Source organism: Lygodium microphyllum, chromosome 24 (genome assembly GCF_053477565.2).
Source record: "Lygodium microphyllum isolate KBCC chromosome 24, Lygodium_microphyllum_v1.1.10, whole genome shotgun sequence".
In the NCBI taxonomy this organism is placed as follows: domain Eukaryota; kingdom Viridiplantae; phylum Streptophyta; class Polypodiopsida; order Schizaeales; family Lygodiaceae; genus Lygodium; species Lygodium microphyllum.
Window position 1 is genome coordinate 69927891 of NC_141158.1, and position 17897 is coordinate 69945787.

The 17897-nt window shown below is 41.8% G+C and overlaps 1 protein-coding gene across 1 annotated transcript in view; it reads right to left on the minus strand.

Annotated features, from left to right (window-relative positions):
• Window positions 1–538: 538 nt before the first annotated feature.
• Window positions 539–17897, minus strand: part of LOC148015219 (bifunctional riboflavin biosynthesis protein RIBA 1, chloroplastic-like) — a 29188-nt gene continuing 11829 nt past the window's right edge. The window contains exons 3-7 of the mRNA XM_087665861.1: window positions 2133–2354; window positions 1716–2041; window positions 1434–1563; window positions 940–1236; window positions 539–861 (exon numbers count right to left, since the gene is read on the minus strand). Of these exons, the coding sequence (XP_087521987.1) occupies window positions 613–861; window positions 940–1236; window positions 1434–1563; window positions 1716–2041; window positions 2133–2354 (1224 nt within the window). The 3' untranslated portion in view covers window positions 539–612. The remainder of the gene's footprint in view (window positions 862–939; window positions 1237–1433; window positions 1564–1715; window positions 2042–2132; window positions 2355–17897) is intronic.

Consider the following 17897-nt stretch of genomic DNA (forward strand, 5'->3'; position numbering starts at 1 on the left):
CTGCTGCTCCTTGCACGGATATCATCCCTCACTACCCTAGTTGTGCTGCTTCCTGATATCCCTTTCTATTATTGTATCCGTGTTTTTTCTAGCTTTCCAGCTCTATCTGTTGTTTTCTACCTATCTTTTGAGTCCGTTTGGTTGGCCAAAAGGCCCTTTGTAAATATTTCAAGTTAATTCAAATTTCGACGAATGTAAGAGAGAGAGAGAGAGAGAGAGAATCGGTCAACATTATTGAGTCAACAAAACTGGAAGGCTCTGAATTACTAAAAAAGAGTCTCCCTTACATCCACCCAGTAAATTCTCAAATTTCGAAGACCGCGCATTGGGGCCACATATTATCAGCCCAGTAAGATATGCTCCATATGTCATGGAGTCAATATTTCAGAATCACAGAATGCTCAGGCTTCCAATGGTGAAAATTACAAACCCCTTGGAAGTTTGGACCCCTCCCCCAAAATAACAGTCCTCTTACCTTTCAGCAAGTTCAAAGGGCCAGTTGTGCTGAACAGGAAACAAGGTGCTGTTCCACTATGTGTACAGGATGAAGATACCCATCTTAGATTAAAAATGAAAGAATGGCTAAACACGACAGCAGGGCAGAAAGTAGCACTATTTACTGGATCCACCTGATTTTTGACTGGATATACCATCAACAACTGTAATACCAGGTAAATCAGAACCATAAATGTGCCCCATCTTTGATCTTTTCGTTTCTAGATATCTTTGATTTTCTTTTGTAATTGGAGAGATGACTGGCACACGGCCTGTAACTGCTAAACCATACCCTTTCAGACCCAAATACTTGGAAGGATTATTTGTCATTAGTTTCATAGTCTGAACACCAACATCTCGCAAGATCTGTCAAACCAAAGCCTTTGTAAGCAGTTGGCAATGTTACAATAAAAAGAGCCTTCTAAAACAGAGCACTAATATTACCTGTGCACCTATACCATATTCGCGAGAATCAATTGGCAGACCAAGATCTACATTAGCTTCAACAGTGTCACGACCTTTGTCTTGCAAATTGTAGGCCTTCAACTTGTGGCCTAATCCAATACCTCTGCCTTCATGACCACGTAAATAGACGACAACTCCTCTTCCAGCATTCTCAATCCTTTGCATTGCCAAAGACAGCTGGTTTCCACAGTCACACCTAGCAGATCCAAATATGTCTCCTGTGAGACACTCTGAATGAACCCGTACAAGTACATCAAGTCCATCTCCAATGTCTCCCTGTAAAAGCAGAATATCATATGTTTATTCACTGGGAACCAGGGAAAAAAATTAGAGGAAAGTCTGTCAACACTATCCAAAGCTCCTGCTTTAGAAATGTCGCATATTGAAATTCAAACCTTTCTTTTTTATGACCTGAAATAAAACCTCCTCTACTGGTTTGAGAGTATCTGCAGAATGGGTACATCTTAACTAACCTTAACCATTGCAACGTGTTCAATACCATCCAGTTTAGATTTATAGCTGTAGGCATTGAAGGCTCCCCATCTCGTAGGCAAGCGTGCAACTGCTGTACGTTCAACCAACTTTTCACGCTTTCGCTTGTATCTAATTTCAAAAGGTAAAAGTCAAGATCAGTGAAATAGATTGCCCCCATCTGCCTCCAGGAGAACATGAAATGTCCCTCCCACTATAACCAGCTTGAAATTTGAATGCCACACTAAAAATGGTGAAATCAATCAAAAAGAGATTGAACACACCTTATCAGATCAGCTATAGATATAATAGGCAGGCTATGTTTAGCGGCGAATTCACGTAAGTAAGGAAGGCGCGCCATTGATCCATCTCGTTCATCAACTACCTCACTTAAAACACCGACTGCAGTTAGACCAGCCATGCATGCCAAATCAACAGAAGCTTCCGTATGTCCAGCCCTCTTTAGAACACCACCTTCCCTATACCTAAGAGGAAAGATGTGGCCAGGCTTCTTGAAGTGTTCGGGCTTAGAGTCTGGGGAGGCAAGTGCGAGAATAGTAGCAGCTCTATCAGATGCTGACACACCAGTTGTAGTACCAAACTTGGCATCCTGGCCACCAATAAAACATGCTTTAGTAACTCAAAGCTAGCAAATTGCATCAAGATTTCACAAAAAAATAAGGAACCACTATGATACTTACAACAGTGACAGTGAATGCTGTCCTCAGGGCCTCTTCATTCTCCTTGTCATTGACCATCAAAGGCAATTTCAAACGATCCAAGTCCTCACCTTTCATAGCAACACAGACTATACCAGTACCATGCCTTACAAGAAAAGCAAGAGCACTAGGTGTAGCCATTGAGGCGCCCATTATCAAGTCACCTTCATTTTCCCTATCTTCATCATCCACAACCACCACAAACTGGAAAAAGGGAAAACATTAAGCATCTCTCTTTTTTTTTTGTAATGGGTAATTTATATTATATCAAATCACAAGAGTACAAAATTCAAATGACATGAAAGATACAAAAAGTCACGGCAAAGAAGCAAAAGATATTACCTACCCCTCTCTCTCTCTCTCTCTCTCACAAATGAAGAAGCTTGAATAAATAAATTGAAATATTTATCGAGGGCCTTCTAGCCAACCAAGCACATTCAAAGACAGCTCCCTACCCTCAAGGAGGAGGAAGTATCGTCTTTGGATGAGGAGGAGAAAGTTCAACAACTTGTAATCATGCCACTCGAAAAGCCATTGCTGCAATGGGTGAAGCAGCTCTATGATCCCAATAATCCTATGCCTACAACTATTGAGGAAAATGCAAATGGACCAAGGAGATCTCAGAGAATAGAGGAGCAAAAAAAAGTTTTTGCTCACATCATCAATACAGCCTTGATGGCCGAGATTATGAGAGAATAAAAGAGCCAAAGGACTTGGAAGAAGCACTTGCCGATTCAACAAGGAGAGCAGCTATGCAAGCTAAGTATGACAACATAATGAAGAATGACATTTTGGAGCTAGTGGATCGGCCAAAAAAGAGGAAGATTATTGGTATCAACTAGGTCTGGAAGGTAAAGTATAAGGCTGATGGCAGTTTAGAAAAATAGAAAGCCAAATTAGTTACACAAGGATTTCCATAAGTTGAAGGATTTGATTTTCAAGAATCGTTTGTTCCAGCTGCCAGGATGGCCACTATTCGCAAAATACTTGCAATGGCGGTTCACAAGGAACAGCCAGTTTACCAAATGGATATTAAATCAGCATTCTTCAATGGTAACCTCAAGGAGAAGGTGGCTCAACCACCTGGATTTTAAGGCCCCCCATTCTGAGAACAAAGTTTGTAAGCTAAAGAATGCCTTATATGGGCCAAAACAAGCCCCTAGAACATGGTACCCACAGATAGATAAATTATTTTAAGGCTTAAACTTCAATAGATGTGCCTCAAATGCTAACTTGTACGTTTACGAGGATAGTGAAAAATCTTTAGTAATTGTCCTATATATGGACGACCTTATTATTACAAGCGACTATGAAGATATGATCCATTAGACTCGAAAGGCTTCAAACTCCGAGTTAAAATGACACACTTGGGCTTGTTGCACTATTGTTTGGGGATTGAAGTCTGTGAGAGTCTGGCAAAATCTTCATCTCTCAAAAGTAGTATGCATAGGAGATCCTAAAAGCATTTGGCATGATTAAGTGCAAGGAGATAGCTACACCTATGGAGGTCAATGGGAAGCTATCCATTCAAGATACATCAGTAGTAGTACACATTGGGAGATACAAGAGGTTAGTCGACAATCTCATCTATTTGTATAACACCAAGCTAGATATCAGTTTTGTTGTTGGTGTCTTTGTCAGCTTGCCTATTTTAATCTTGTCAATCTATCATCTCCTAGTGACCTCCTATCAAAGTCTAACAGAGACATGGGAGATCTGGCATTTTAGTGTGCATTTCTTCTGTTTTAGGCACATTTATTGTGCATTACCTCAGTTTTTCAATTGGTTTACACCCCTTGCCAATGTCTATCTGCTCCACAACTGCCCAAGATGTTGTGTCATCATTTTTTCCATTTTATTGTGCAATCAGACTGCATTTATTGCAGCCACATGCATTTTAGCAACAAGCCGGCCATATTTTTGGCCCATTTTAGCAGTCAGCCAGTTTTGGTGGTTCCTTGCTATTTATAACAGCCACCCCCCACTTGGTCTATACATTCTTCTACAAGTTGTGCACACATCGTCTCTGACACTCTCCAACTTTGGTGCTGCCATTTTCATCAGCCTGATCCAGTGCCCTCACTAATGTTGTAGGCTGCATGCAAGGACTGATCAATCCTCCCTTTGTATTCAGCATTCATTTTCAGTTAATGCAATTTTCTTCCTTCTTCATGCTGTCTCTCTCTTCCTTTCTCACTATGTTTGTGTTCCTTCTTCCATTGCGCACTCTCACACGGTATCATCACCTTAATTGTGAGACAATTGAGCCCCCCTTGAAGAGATGACCACCCAACCTTCGAAACACACATCATTGTTGAGAAACCACTTCTTCAATTCACACACTTTATTTAGGGTTTCGCACTGACAGCCCCAAAAAGGGCTAGTGTCCACACAATGGTGTGCCACCCTAGATAGCTTATGCCTATAAACAATCACTCCATTCATTCTAATACCTCTCTCTTCAATCATTCTTAACCACCTTCTTCGGTCACCACCACCACTTCCCTTCTCTCATCAACCCCTTCCACTACCCTCACACCCCTTCAGAAGGACATTGCAGTTCGTGGCTCATGGCTTCCTTCACCCTTTCTCTTTTGCTTTAGGCGCCCTGTTCCTGCATCAAGCCTTACGTTTGGAGCATCTTCCACTTGGCATCACCATCATCTACTTGGCATCAACACCCTTCTCCTTTAGGCTCCACCTTCACCTGCCTTGGTCAATTTGGAGGTCTTCACCTTGCTAACATCATCATCTCCAACTTGGCGTTAGTATCCTAACCTCTGGCAACAGTCTCCATTACCGAGTGTCAGTGATTTCATCACTCGTCTCTCGCACAAGTGGACTTCCTGCAATCCGCATGACCAACATAGTTTGCATTCGTAAAGCCAACAACAGACGCCTTCTTCTTCCCAAAGCAGATGTACAACTCCTTTGTGCCTTTGAGATATCTCATAATACCTTCAATTGCATCCCAATGCTTCTTGCCAGGGGTTGTCATGTATCTACTAACCACTCCGACTGCAAAGGCAATGTTACGACATGTAGCAACCATAGCATACATCAAACTGCCAATAGCTGAAGCATAGGGTATCTTGGCCATTTCAGCCTTCTCATCATCAGATGTAGGGCTGTCCTCTGCACTAAGTTTCACATATGGAGGCAATGGAACCCCAATTGTTTCCCTCCCCTCCATATTGAAACGCTGCAAAACCTTGGAGATATACTCCAACTGAGATAGATAGAGTAAGCTTGCCGACCTATCTCTGAGTATTCGCATGCCAAGAATGTGATTTATATAACCAAGATCCTTCATGTCAAAGCTGCCATGAAGACTTTGCTTCAATGAATCCAAGGCATGAGTATCCCTGCCAACAATCAGCATGTCATCAACATACAAAACCAAGATAATCAAGCTACCATCTACTGTCTTCTTGGTGTACAAGCAGTGATCCACTTGACTTCTATGAAAGCCTTGAGACTACATGAATGTATCAAACTTATGATACTATTCTCTTGGTGCTTGTTTCATCCCATACAAACTCCTTTTGAGTTTACATGTCATCTTCTCTTTCCCTTTTTCCACAAACCCTTCAAGCTACTGCATATATATGTCTTCATGTAGATCACCTTGTAAAAATGCAATCTTTACATCCATCTATATGAGTTCCATATCCTCAACTACAACCAAGCCCAAAATGGTTCTCAATGTAGTCATCTTGACTATAGGAGAGAAAATCTCATCAAAGTCAATTCCATGCTCTTGCTTATACCCCTTTGCAACCAATCTTGCTTTGTACTTTGGTGAGGAACCAGAAGTGACCTTCATCTTGTAAACCCATTTGCATGAAAGGGTTTTTTGCCCTTTAGGCAACTGCAGTCTGTACCAAGTCCCAAGTGTCATTTTTCTCAAGAGATTCCATCTCTGACAACATGGCTTTATACCATTTCTTGATGTCCTGTCTGTCCATTGCTTCCTTGAAGCAAGACAGTTCATCACAGTCTGTCAACATAACATAATTAGTCACATTGTTTGCACCAAGAACAAATCTGTCAAGTTGTCTAGTAGCCCTAGACGATCTCCTAACCCAATGATCATTGTTTGCTAGCTGTTCCTGCAAATTTCCATTTTCAGCATGCTGTCTTGGCATTTCAGCCTACAAATTAGCATTAACAGCTTGTTGTCCTAGCTATTCCTCCACATATAGGGTAAACCCATACCTTTCGTGTAGCATCGTCGACAAAGGTAACAAAATATTTCTTTTCCCCTAAAGATAATCCTGGTATCTGACATACATCTGAATGTACTAACTCTAGAGGAGAAGATTTCAAAGAAAGAGACTTTTTATGAGACTTCTGTGCATGTTTACCATAAATACAATGATCATAATGCTCAAAATCAGCATAACGAAGACAAGGCAAGTAACCCAAACGAGAAAGCACTTTCATTCCTGTTTGACTCATGTGTCCTAATCAAGCTCTTCTTGAGCTGAGATACATGCCGTACATGCTAAAGTGTAAAGACAGAGCCATGCTGAAACTGCAACTGCACATTGCCAATACCTACAATGTCACATGCATAGTTGTCCCCAAGATGGACAACACCATGTCAACCCCCTATATAATCAAAGAACCACTCACGATGAGGGGTGACATGAAAGGAAGAACCTAAATCGAGAATCTAGGTATGCATGTCATCATCTGTATCTCCAAGTAAAGCATGTGCACCAAAGTGTAAAGAGACAAAAAGTACGTCACTCCCACTATCACTGTCATGAGTGACTACATTCACCTCTTCAATTTTTACACTGCTCTTATTAGGGTGACTTTCCTTCTTCTCTTCCTTGTTCTCATCTATCTTCTTTCCTTTTCCTTTCTCTTTTTTCCAATTTGTAGCAATCACATTTAAAGTGACCCTTCTTGCCACAATGATGCCATTCAGCATCTTTGCCACATGATTTACTGCATCCCTTGCTATCATATTTGCCTCTCTGTTGTGATCTGCCCCTAGTATCCAAAGCACTGGAAGACTTACTGGATGCATTGTTCTGCCGGTTCATTTCTTGCATGAGTAGAGCACTCTCTACATCAGCATACAAAAGGATTACATTAGAATTGCTCATAGCAGTCCTGAATGTATCCCAACTCTTTGGTAGAGTGCAAAGCAAAAAAGTAGCCTTAGATTCCTCATCAATCATGAACTTCAAGGCAACCAATTGGCTGAAAATGAAATTAAACTCACTCAAGTGAGTAGACATTGTTGTACCCTCTTTCATACGCAAATCCATAAGCTTTTTCAGCCAATACACTTTGCTTCCAGCACTCTTCTGTGCATACAGTTCTTCTAGTCTAGTCCATATAGTATATTCAGAATCCAAACCTTCAATGTTGAATAGCAAGGCATCAAAAATCAATAGCTCTATGGTTGAGCGTGCAAGCTCATTTAACTTATCCCAATCGTCCTGTTCCATATCTGCAAGCTTTGCCCCTTGTGTTTTAATCGGCTTTGCCTGCTTCTTTTGCAACAGGATATTGTAGCACTGCTTTTGCCAAATAGCAAAGTTATGTGCTCCTTCAAGCTTCTTTATGTGCATCATATTACTGCTATCATTGCTGCCAGCCATGATTTTCAGCCCAAATGTGACCAAAAAATCAGCAAATGCAGACCCAAAACTGTCACCCAAGTGACCAAGGTACAAACAAGTACCAATTAGCAATAAATGACCACACAGAAGCACAGATTTCAGATCTGTAAATAAATTTTCAGAAGCACCAAACCATGTGGTACAGCATTCCACAACTGATTACAGCTGTTCCAAGGGCATATACATCACATTACATTAGAAATTCCAAATTTTAGCTGCAATTTCTGTTGTACATGTACCCACGGGCATAAAATTTGACTCGAACGGTCAAAAGCCCCAAAATTTTTGTGCTCAAAGCATCAACCACACATCTGCATTTTCTTTGACATGCATAGAACAGGCCAATTTTGCCAAAATAGAGCAATTTCAGCAAAACCTCCAAATTTTACCAAGTGTTGATGTCCAAATTGCATGGAATTCAACCTGCATGTACATAAAATGACCAAATGCTGCACAGATTTTGCCCAAACTGCAAAAGCCCAAAATTGCACGGGGTCCAATGTGCATCAATGTTGAGAAATTCGGGAAATTTCAATCCAATTTGTGCCAAACATGAAAAGCCCCAAATGTCGGAGGCAAGATTTCACAAATTCCTGCAATTTCGGAGACAAATTTGCTTGTCCTGCATCACATTTCCCAAATCTCAAAAAAGCCCCAAATTTTCTGGCCAAGATTGCACAGATTTCAATGGAATTGACTCATCCAAGAAAAACCTCACTTGCATTTGAGAATCCCCAAAAATTTTCTAAGGCCTGCACATTCAATGTCTGCAATTTCTGGTCCAGGGAACACTACAATGTGTGTCAGGCACAAATTTGGGAAAACTCCCAAATTTCAAGACACAAATTTGCCTTGTATGATTGCAGGTGTAAACACCCAGTAACAGGAAGAGGAATTTTAAAAAGTTTGAAGGGAAAAAAAAGTTGGATGGCAAGTTCGTTGACCCATCGGGGATGACAGCGCCTGTTCGGGAGAGTCAACTGCCGCGTTCGTCGTCAGCCTCGTCAACCTGCCACGCACTCCTGTTGCACAAGACAGACACCCGTCAGTCCCCGCTAGTCATCGCCATGCTAGTCAACGCCCCACTGCCAATCGTTATCCCACTCGCCAGTCCAATAGTCATTCGTCAACTGGAGCCTAGCCCTGTCGCACTCTCCACAGCCCGCCTTCTACAGCTCACGACCTATTCAATGGTTGCCTGCACAACCTATTGCCCAATCACGAACTCACGACCTGAGCTTGCTTGTCAGCTCCTGCTCGAACTCCGAGAAGTACAAATGCCTCAACCGCAACTCTAATACCAGTTTGTAGTGACTGGAGAGGCACGAAGATCAAGACAGTCAATCGTTACACACAACGAGAGACACAAAGTGAGAGAGAGAAAAGTAGAGAGTGAGCACATTTAAAGGTACAATGACAAGTGTGCGCCTTTAGGTTTTTAGATAGATATATATGTGTAAGTACAAGTGCTAAGGGTGTGTTCACACCCGAGCACATTTAAAGATACGAGGGCCTTTATTCCCAACGCTTCCATCATCCGGTATCATCATTATCCACCTGGCGTTAGCGTCTGGGCTGCTCTCCCTGCATTTGACAACTCCGATACTCCAGGATTTGCGTTTTGCTACCCAAATCATTCCACAGCATTAGAGGACTGCGGTACGCTTCCTTGACAGCCGATGATCATCTTCCACATCTCCGATGGCATTAGAGGACTAGGGTTTGCTCCCTCAACAGCCTTCCTTCACCTTCGAGTGATTACTTCAATAGCCCACTACCCAAAGGATTGCATTTCACTCCCTTCAGTATGAAAATTTCCCACAGATGTTGCCGCTTAATTCAGACAGGATAGTGCAGTTACCTTTTGAGCTTCAGCTCCACTATATCAACTTTTCTTTTCATAGCATGATTCGGTGCATCATCATTGTGTTCTTCTTGTGTTTTTAAATTTCTCTTCTCTCTTAATGTTTGCCGTACACACATTGTGTCGCTCCCCACAAACCCTACTGTCTCTCTGCACTACCGCTTATTTTGACATGGTATCAAAGCATACCTGTTATTTTTGACATGGTATCAGAGCATACATGTTATTTTGATAGTCATATCCTTGCATCTGCTACACAGACACCCTCTCTACTTGAGGTGACCAGCTTTCATCCTTGGTGACAGTCTTCTAACAATAGGTAGCATGTCTTTCACATCAATTGACAACTTTTTGGCTGCAAACACAAGTTTTCTCCTTCAAGTGACAAGTTTTCTCCTAGCCACAGCCTGTTGCAGCAAGCAACAACATATTTACCCCAAGCAGCACAGCTACACACTTCCTCCTATTCATGTGCTCTTGAAAGCCAAATGCAACTTTTCTAGGTGATTACACGTTCTCGAAGATGTCTCAGAATCAATTTTTTGGCTTTGATGACTCAAAGGATGAGGTCTCTTATCATTCATCTAAGAGATGGAGACATTATCGTGCTAGTCCACGCAAAGATCGAGAAGAATGGAGGTCACCAAGCCCATTTGTACGGGAGTCTTCTCCTCTTCCCTCCCTTCATATTTCTCATAAGACCTAACACCATGGCCTTAAGATGCCCTTGATGGCACCCTCTATGCAAGTGCCCGTGCTTTCTTCTTTGCCCAAGGAGAACCGCTTGGATGGTTCCAACTATTCTTTGTGGTCATGTAAGGTGGAGTGTATTCTTGACACCTTCGACCTTTGGGATTTTGTTTCTCATCCCATACCCCATCTAATGGAGGATCCCACCGTTAGATCAATGATGGATCATGCTACCTTATGGGGTTGGCTCAACTCTCAAGCTAGATCCTTTCTTTTTATAAGCTTATAAGATTTTGTCCTAGTGCATATTTGTAGATTGAAGACTGCTATGAAGGTTTGGAATAAGCTTGCGTCTCTTTACCATTAGAAGATGTTTGATCACCGCATATCTCTCGAGAAACTTTAGATACCCAATGTCGATGATTCTCGTTCCATGAAGGACCACATCAACAAATTGGAGGATCTGCTATGAAGGTTTGGAATAAGCTTGCGTATCTTTACCATCAGAAGACATTTCGTCACGCCATATCCCTCCAGAAACTTTAGATGCCCAATGTTGATGATTCTTGTTCCATGAAGGACCACATCAACAAATTGGAGGATATGAGAGATAAGCTTGTGTTTCTTGGATGAACTATATCCTCTGAGAACATGGCCATGATTCTATTGACTCAGCTGCCATCTCCAAAGTTCGATGTATTCTACATCAATCTTCTTACTTCAAGGACCCAAGATATGCATCTTTGGAAGGATCTAACCTTGCTAGTCTCAGAGCATGATGAGCAGCTCAGAGATATAGGTACCATCGGATCCAGCTCCACGAAGGCTTTTATTACAAGTTTGGAGAGACATAGCAACAAAGAAACGCGTTTCTTTGAGTTTAAAACTTATGAAACCTTTCCTAAAGTAAGAGACTTCCCTCCCCCCCCCCTCCTTTGGTGGAAACCCAGAAACATGGTTTTTTGACAAAAACTGTTGGGCGATCTTAAACATGATGATAGTAATGAGTAATGACTTCTGAAGACTCAAGATTTTGAATGGGAGACTTACTTATTTCAAATTTTGTTTAGTTATTGGACTCTGTCAAACTAGTATCTATTCTTGTCTTGAAAGTTAATTATTATACGACTTTAGTCTCATTTATGAGTTATTTATTATATATTATGATTCATTCTAGATTTTGATATTTAATCAATTTATTTTGAAATGATAATCATGACAAGGCGATTGTTTGTATTGTTGGGAATAAAGGCCTCGTGTCTTTAAATGTGCTCAAGTGTGAACACACCCTTAGCACTTGTACTTACACATATATATATCTATCTAAAAACCTAGAGGTACACACTCGTCATTGTAACTAAAAACGTACACACTCTCTACTCTGCTCTCTCTCACTCTCTTTGTCTCTCACTGCGCGTAAAGATTGATTGTCTCAATCTTCGTGCCTAGCCCGTCACTACAAATTGGTATCAAAGCTACGGTTGCGTTCGTACTTCCCAAAGTTCGTGGAGGTCAATAGGTCACGTTTTTTTGTCAACCGACAATTCCAAGGTGTAGGCGCAGATTAAAAACATCATCTCTAGATAGACAACAGGCCATTTCTTGACCTGGCACGCAAACGTGAGCCAGGCGACACCAGGCAACAGCTTTCAAGTGCGTGACAGGTCAGCGCGACGATTGACTAGCGGCAACTTCTGACAATAGGCGACTAGCAGGTGGCCCCCCCCCCCCACGCGCTAGACCTGCGTGGACAGGCGGGAGCTGTAGGCGTGGCATCAGGCGGTGCCTTTTCTGCAATGCGATTGCAAGCGACAAGTCACATCGTAGGCAGGTCATCAGGGTCACACTCTCTAGTTATTGCAAAAGTCATGATAGAGAAAATGCAAATGTGTGGTTGATGCTTTGACAATAAAATTTTGGGGCTTTTGACCGTTCAAGTCAAATTTTATGCCCATGGGTACATGTACAACAGAAATTGCAGCTAAAATTTGGGATTTCTCATGTGATGTGATGTATATGCCCTTAGAACAGCTCTAATCAATTGGATAATGCTATAGCACATGGTTTGGTGCTTCTGAAAATTTGATTACAGATCTGAAATCTGTGCTTCTACGTGGTTATTTATTGCTGGTTGGTACTTGTTTGTATCTTGGTCACTTGGGTGACAGTTTTGGGCCTGCATTTGCTGTTTTTTGGTCACATTTGGACTGAAAATCATGGCTGGCAGCAATGACAGCAGTAATCTAATGCACATAAAGAAGCTTCAAGGAGCACATAACTTTGCAATTTGGCAAAAACAGTGCTACAATATCCTAATGCAAAAGAAACAGGCAAAGTGAAACCAGCCTTCCTTCTTGGAATGGGTGGTGATAACCTGATTTAAGAGTTAACAGCAATAAATAAATGCACATAAAATGAAATACACACTTTACCATAACATTCTTGGACAGTAGACACCCTGTTGGCCCCAAAATTGGCGCCCCTTGCGGTATTTCTTTAGCTTACATTCAATTGGAAGGAGTACAACTTGAGATTCTTCAATCTCCTCCTGCTAGCCAATTGCTCTTGCTGTCATAAATGTCCAGCAAGCCGTTTAGGTCATTTGCCCCTTGTTTCACCCAGGACTTCTTCTCCAATTTGACCCTTGGCTGGCCAAATGCTGCCCCAAATCAATTCGGGATGGGTTGGCTCCTGAAATCCCTTGATAATCTTCAATTATCAGCTGCTGATTTCAGCCCCTTGAGCCTTCAATCTCTGGCACGGATCCCAAGGTGGCTGCTAAACCCTAATTTCTACTGTGAATTAGGGTTTACTGCAGAAATTACAGATTAGCCCACCAAAAATGGCTGAGATCTCCTCCGAATGGCTGAGAATTGCTGAGAATGGCTGAGCATAGGCTGAAGGAGATGAGAGAATGCTATAGAGATAGAAAATTTTGAGATTTGTCGCGAAGAACTAATCAAAATCACCTGCTGCCCTGCTGTACCAGCCCCAAACGAATGCACCAACAACAATAGGAGCATCAGAGACTATGGTCTTCAGGAGAAAGTGCATCAGCAGCAATTGTCAACTTCCCAAGGCCAAGAATATGCAATCTCCATCACCAAAATGGTCTCCAATGGCTGGGAATTGGCCCCAAAAACTGGCAGCAACAGTCCAACACCTCTTTCCAACAGCTCCAAAATGAAAAAACCAAATTTCCCTCTCCCTTCAGCCCTATTTAGCCTTCCCCCCCCTTGCATGGGAAAGTTTTGCCAAGTGGCAGCTTTCTTAATCCATTTTCAGCAATTTCCACTCATTTAATTAATTTTCAGAATTAAGTAATTCTGAAAATTAATTCAACCCTTAATCCATGCCCAGAAAATTGACATTGCCCATCCAAAAATTAATTGGCTAGGCCATTTGCAACCCAAAGTGGTCCCATGCATTAATTGACCCTTGGGCAAGCATTAATCCATTAATTAATGCCTAGTCTCTAGTGTCACCACTAACATTTAATGGCCAATTAATGGTCCTAGGGGCAAATTAACACCAAAACTCACCTAAAATCTAACAACTGTAACTTGTTACAACTTTTACCTTTGACACCCATCTTTTTCACAGGGTCCTTGGGCCTTCAACTGTGAAAAAATAGCTTGCACCTCACATATGCAACACATGTGTATCTTTTAATTGCATATTTGATTAATCCTTTAATCAAATGTCAATTAAACATAAGCAAAGCATCAAATTTTCACGTCCTCGTGACATAAAGCTGATTAAAACACAAGGGGCAAAGCCCACAGACATGGAACAGGAAGATTGGGATGAGTTAAATGAGCTTGCACGCTCAACCATCGAGCTATTGATTTCTGATGCCTTGTTGTTTAACATTGAAGGTTTGGATTCTGCATATGCTATATGGACTAAATTGGAAGAACGGTATGCATAGAAAAGTACTGCAAGCAAAGTGTATTGACTGAAAAAGCTTATGGATTTCCGTAGGAAAGAGAGTACAGCAATGTCTACTCACCTAAGTGAGTTTAACTCTATTTTCAGCCAGCTGATTGCCTTGAAGTTCTTGATTGATGAAGAATTTAAGGCTATGTTCCTGCTTTGCACTCTACCAAAGAGTTGGGATACATTAAGGACTGCTATGAGCAATTCTAATGTAATCCTTTTGTATGCTGATATAGAGAGTGCTCTACTCGTGCAAGAAATGAATCAGCAGAACAATGCATCCAGTAAGTCTTCCAGTGCTTTGCATACTAGGGGCAGATCACAGCAGAAAGGCTAATATGATAGCTAGAGACGTAGTAAATCACGAGGCAAAGATGTTGAATGCCATCATTGTGGCAAGAAGGGTCACTTTAAACGTGATTGCTACAAATGGAAGAAAGAGAAAGGAAAAGTCAAGAAGAGAGATGATAGCAAGGAAGAGAAGAAGGACAATCAGCCAAGAAGAGCAGTGTAAAAATTGAAGAGGTGAATGTAGTCACTCATGACAGTGATAGTGGGAGTGACATACTCTTTTGTCTCTTCACACTTTGGTGCACATGCTTTACTTGCAGATACAGATGATGACATGCACACCCGGATTCTCGATTTAGTGCTTCCTTTCATGTCACCCCTCATCGTGAGTGATTCTCTAACTATGCAGGGGGTCGACATGGTGTTGTCCACCTTGGGGACAACTATGCATGTGACATTGCAGGAATTGGTAGTGTGCAGTTGCAGTTTCAGCATGGCTCTATCTTTACACTAGCAAGATTGGTTGCAAAGGGATACAAGCAGAAGCATGGAATTGACTTTGATGAGATTTTTTCTCCTGTAGTCAAGATGACTACATTAAGAACCATTTTGGGCCTAGTTGCAGTTGAGGATATGGAGCTCATACAGATGGATGTAAACACGGTGTTTTTACATGGTGATCTACATGAAGACATATATATGCAACATCCTGAAGGATTTGTTGAACAAGGGAAGGAAAATATGGTATGTAAACTCGAAAGGAGTTTGTATGGGCTAAAACAAGCACCAAGAGAATGGTATCATAAGTTTGATACATTCATGCAATCCCAAGGCTTTCATAGAAGTCAAGTGGATCACTGCTTGTACACCAAGAAGACAGCAGATGGCAACCTAATTATCTTGGTTTTGTATGTTGATAACATGCTGACTGCTGGCAGGGATGCTCATGCCTTGGATTCATTGAAGCAAAGTCTTCATGGCAGCTTTGACAAGAAGGATCTAGGTGATGCAAATCACATTCTTGGTATGCGAATACTCAGAGATAGATCGAAAGGCTTGCTCTATCTATCTCAGCAGGAGTATATCTCCAAAGTTTTGCAACGTTTCAATATGGCGGGGGGGCGGGAGGGGGGGACAATTGGGGTTCCATTGCCTCCATATGTGAAACTTAGTGCAGAGGATAGCCCTACATCTAATGATGAGAAGGTTGAAATGGCCAAGGTACCATATGCTTCAACTGTTGGCAATTTGATGTATGCTATGGTTGCTACACGTCCTGAAATGTCTTGGTATATGGATTCCATTTCCCGAGTATACATCTGAGTTCTCATCAGTATTATGTTCTTTCTTTCCCTTTCTCTTTTGTCTTGTGTTTCAGCAATTTACTATAGCTTATGTTTACCCTTCCATTGTTGCACCACTTCTAACAAGTGTAATGTATCATCTCCTTTCAGTGAGCAAGATCTGTGCTCTTGGTTTGACAATCGAGTTTGATAAGGTTCTTGATGGTGTATCTCAACAAGTTCTTTGTGCAAGACATGAGGAGAATGAAGTCTACAAGATCTAGTTTTCTTCTATCATTTTTTCTCTTCTTCTTTCTTCACAGACTCAAAATGAGCTTGAGCATGCTCGATTTGGCCACCTCAACTACAAGTACCTCCCAAAGTGGGCGTACTTCTTGTCATTGAAAACCGAAGCATTCTCACATTTTAAGGATTGGTTGATCTTTGAAGAGAGTAGGTCTAGCAAGAAACTCAAGACCCTTTGTTTCAACAAGGGTGGAGAGTTTATCTCCGAAGACCTAATTCCTTTTTGAGTAGATTGTGGCATTCACTAGGAGTTTGCCAACACAAATACCCCTCAAGAGAATGGCATATTGGAGCAAAAGAATCATAGTGTGATCAAGATGGCGCAGGCTATGATGGAGCATCGGTAGACACCTCAATGTCTTTGAGCCAAAGTAGTGGCCACCACCATCCACATCCTTAATCGATCCCCTACCTCCACCGTGGTTGGCATAACCCCTTTTAAGGCTTACTTTGGACAAAAGCCGGATGTCTCTCATTTCAGGGTGTTCAGGTGTGATGTCTATGTTCACATCCCAAATGTCACGAGGACGTGAAATTTTGAGATGCTTTAATCTTGCTAGTAACATTTGATTAAGTTATTAATCAAATGTGCAAGGTTGTTTAGCACATGTGATGCCCATGGCAGTTATTTCATGGGAACGGGGCCAAGGACCTCGAGGATGCAGTGGGTGTTAAAAGGCAAAAGTTGTGTTAAGTTATACCAACTGGGTTTTGGTGGTCAGTTGGTGCCACGTTGGACCCTAGGACAATTGTTTGGCCATTAAGTGTCAGTGGTGGTGACACTAGGAACTAGCACTAATTAATTAATTAATGCTAGTCTAAAGGTCAACAAAGGTTGGGAACCACTCCAAGTTGCAAATGGCCTAGCCAATTTCATTACAAATGGGCATGTTTAATTTTGGGCAAGGTCAAAAGGGCTGAAATTAATTTTCAGAATTAATTAATTCTGAAAAATTAATTTAATGGCTGAAAATGCATTAGGAATACTGCCACTTGGCAAAACTTTCCCATGCAACTAGGGAGAAGGTTGTTGGAGGGTGGTGGAAGTTGAATGGCAGCCATTCTGAGCTTGGTGGAGGGAGCAGTCATTCTGAGCTTGGTGGAGGGAGAAAAGGTGATCAGATTTGGCTCTGAGAGGCGACGACGACTGATCGCGCGCTGCGACAGGACAGGGAGCAGCAGGTTTTCTCTTCCGCCTCAAGAGAGGCAGCGGTAGAAGCAGAAGGCTCGCCAACCGAGCTACCAAGCTGGTGTTTTATCCCCCTTTTGAAGCTGTTGGTGCCATCAAATTTGTCATCAAAGCTACGAATCAAATGATACATTTCAGCTGATTTTCTCTCTCTACAGCATTCTCTCATCTCCTCCAGTCTATGCTCAAGCATTCTCAGTAATTCTCAGTCATTGGTAGCAGAGTACAACCAAATTTGGTGGACAACAGAGAGTTTACTGCTGTAAACCCTAAATTACAACAGTAATTAGGGTTTAGCAACCACCTTGGGACCCGTGCCATCAGTCAAAAGCATTGTACACTGAAATTAGCACCAGAAATTCGTGGAATTGTGAGGATTTCAGATGCCAGTCCATCTATTGTGAATTTGGGACAGCATTTGACTAGTTGGGATTCCATTAGAGCAAGTCCTGGGTGAAAATCAAGGGGCAATTTGCCCGAATGCTTTGCTAATTATTGGAACAGCAAGGGGCTTTTGAATCAGCCAAGGAGATCGTGAAATCT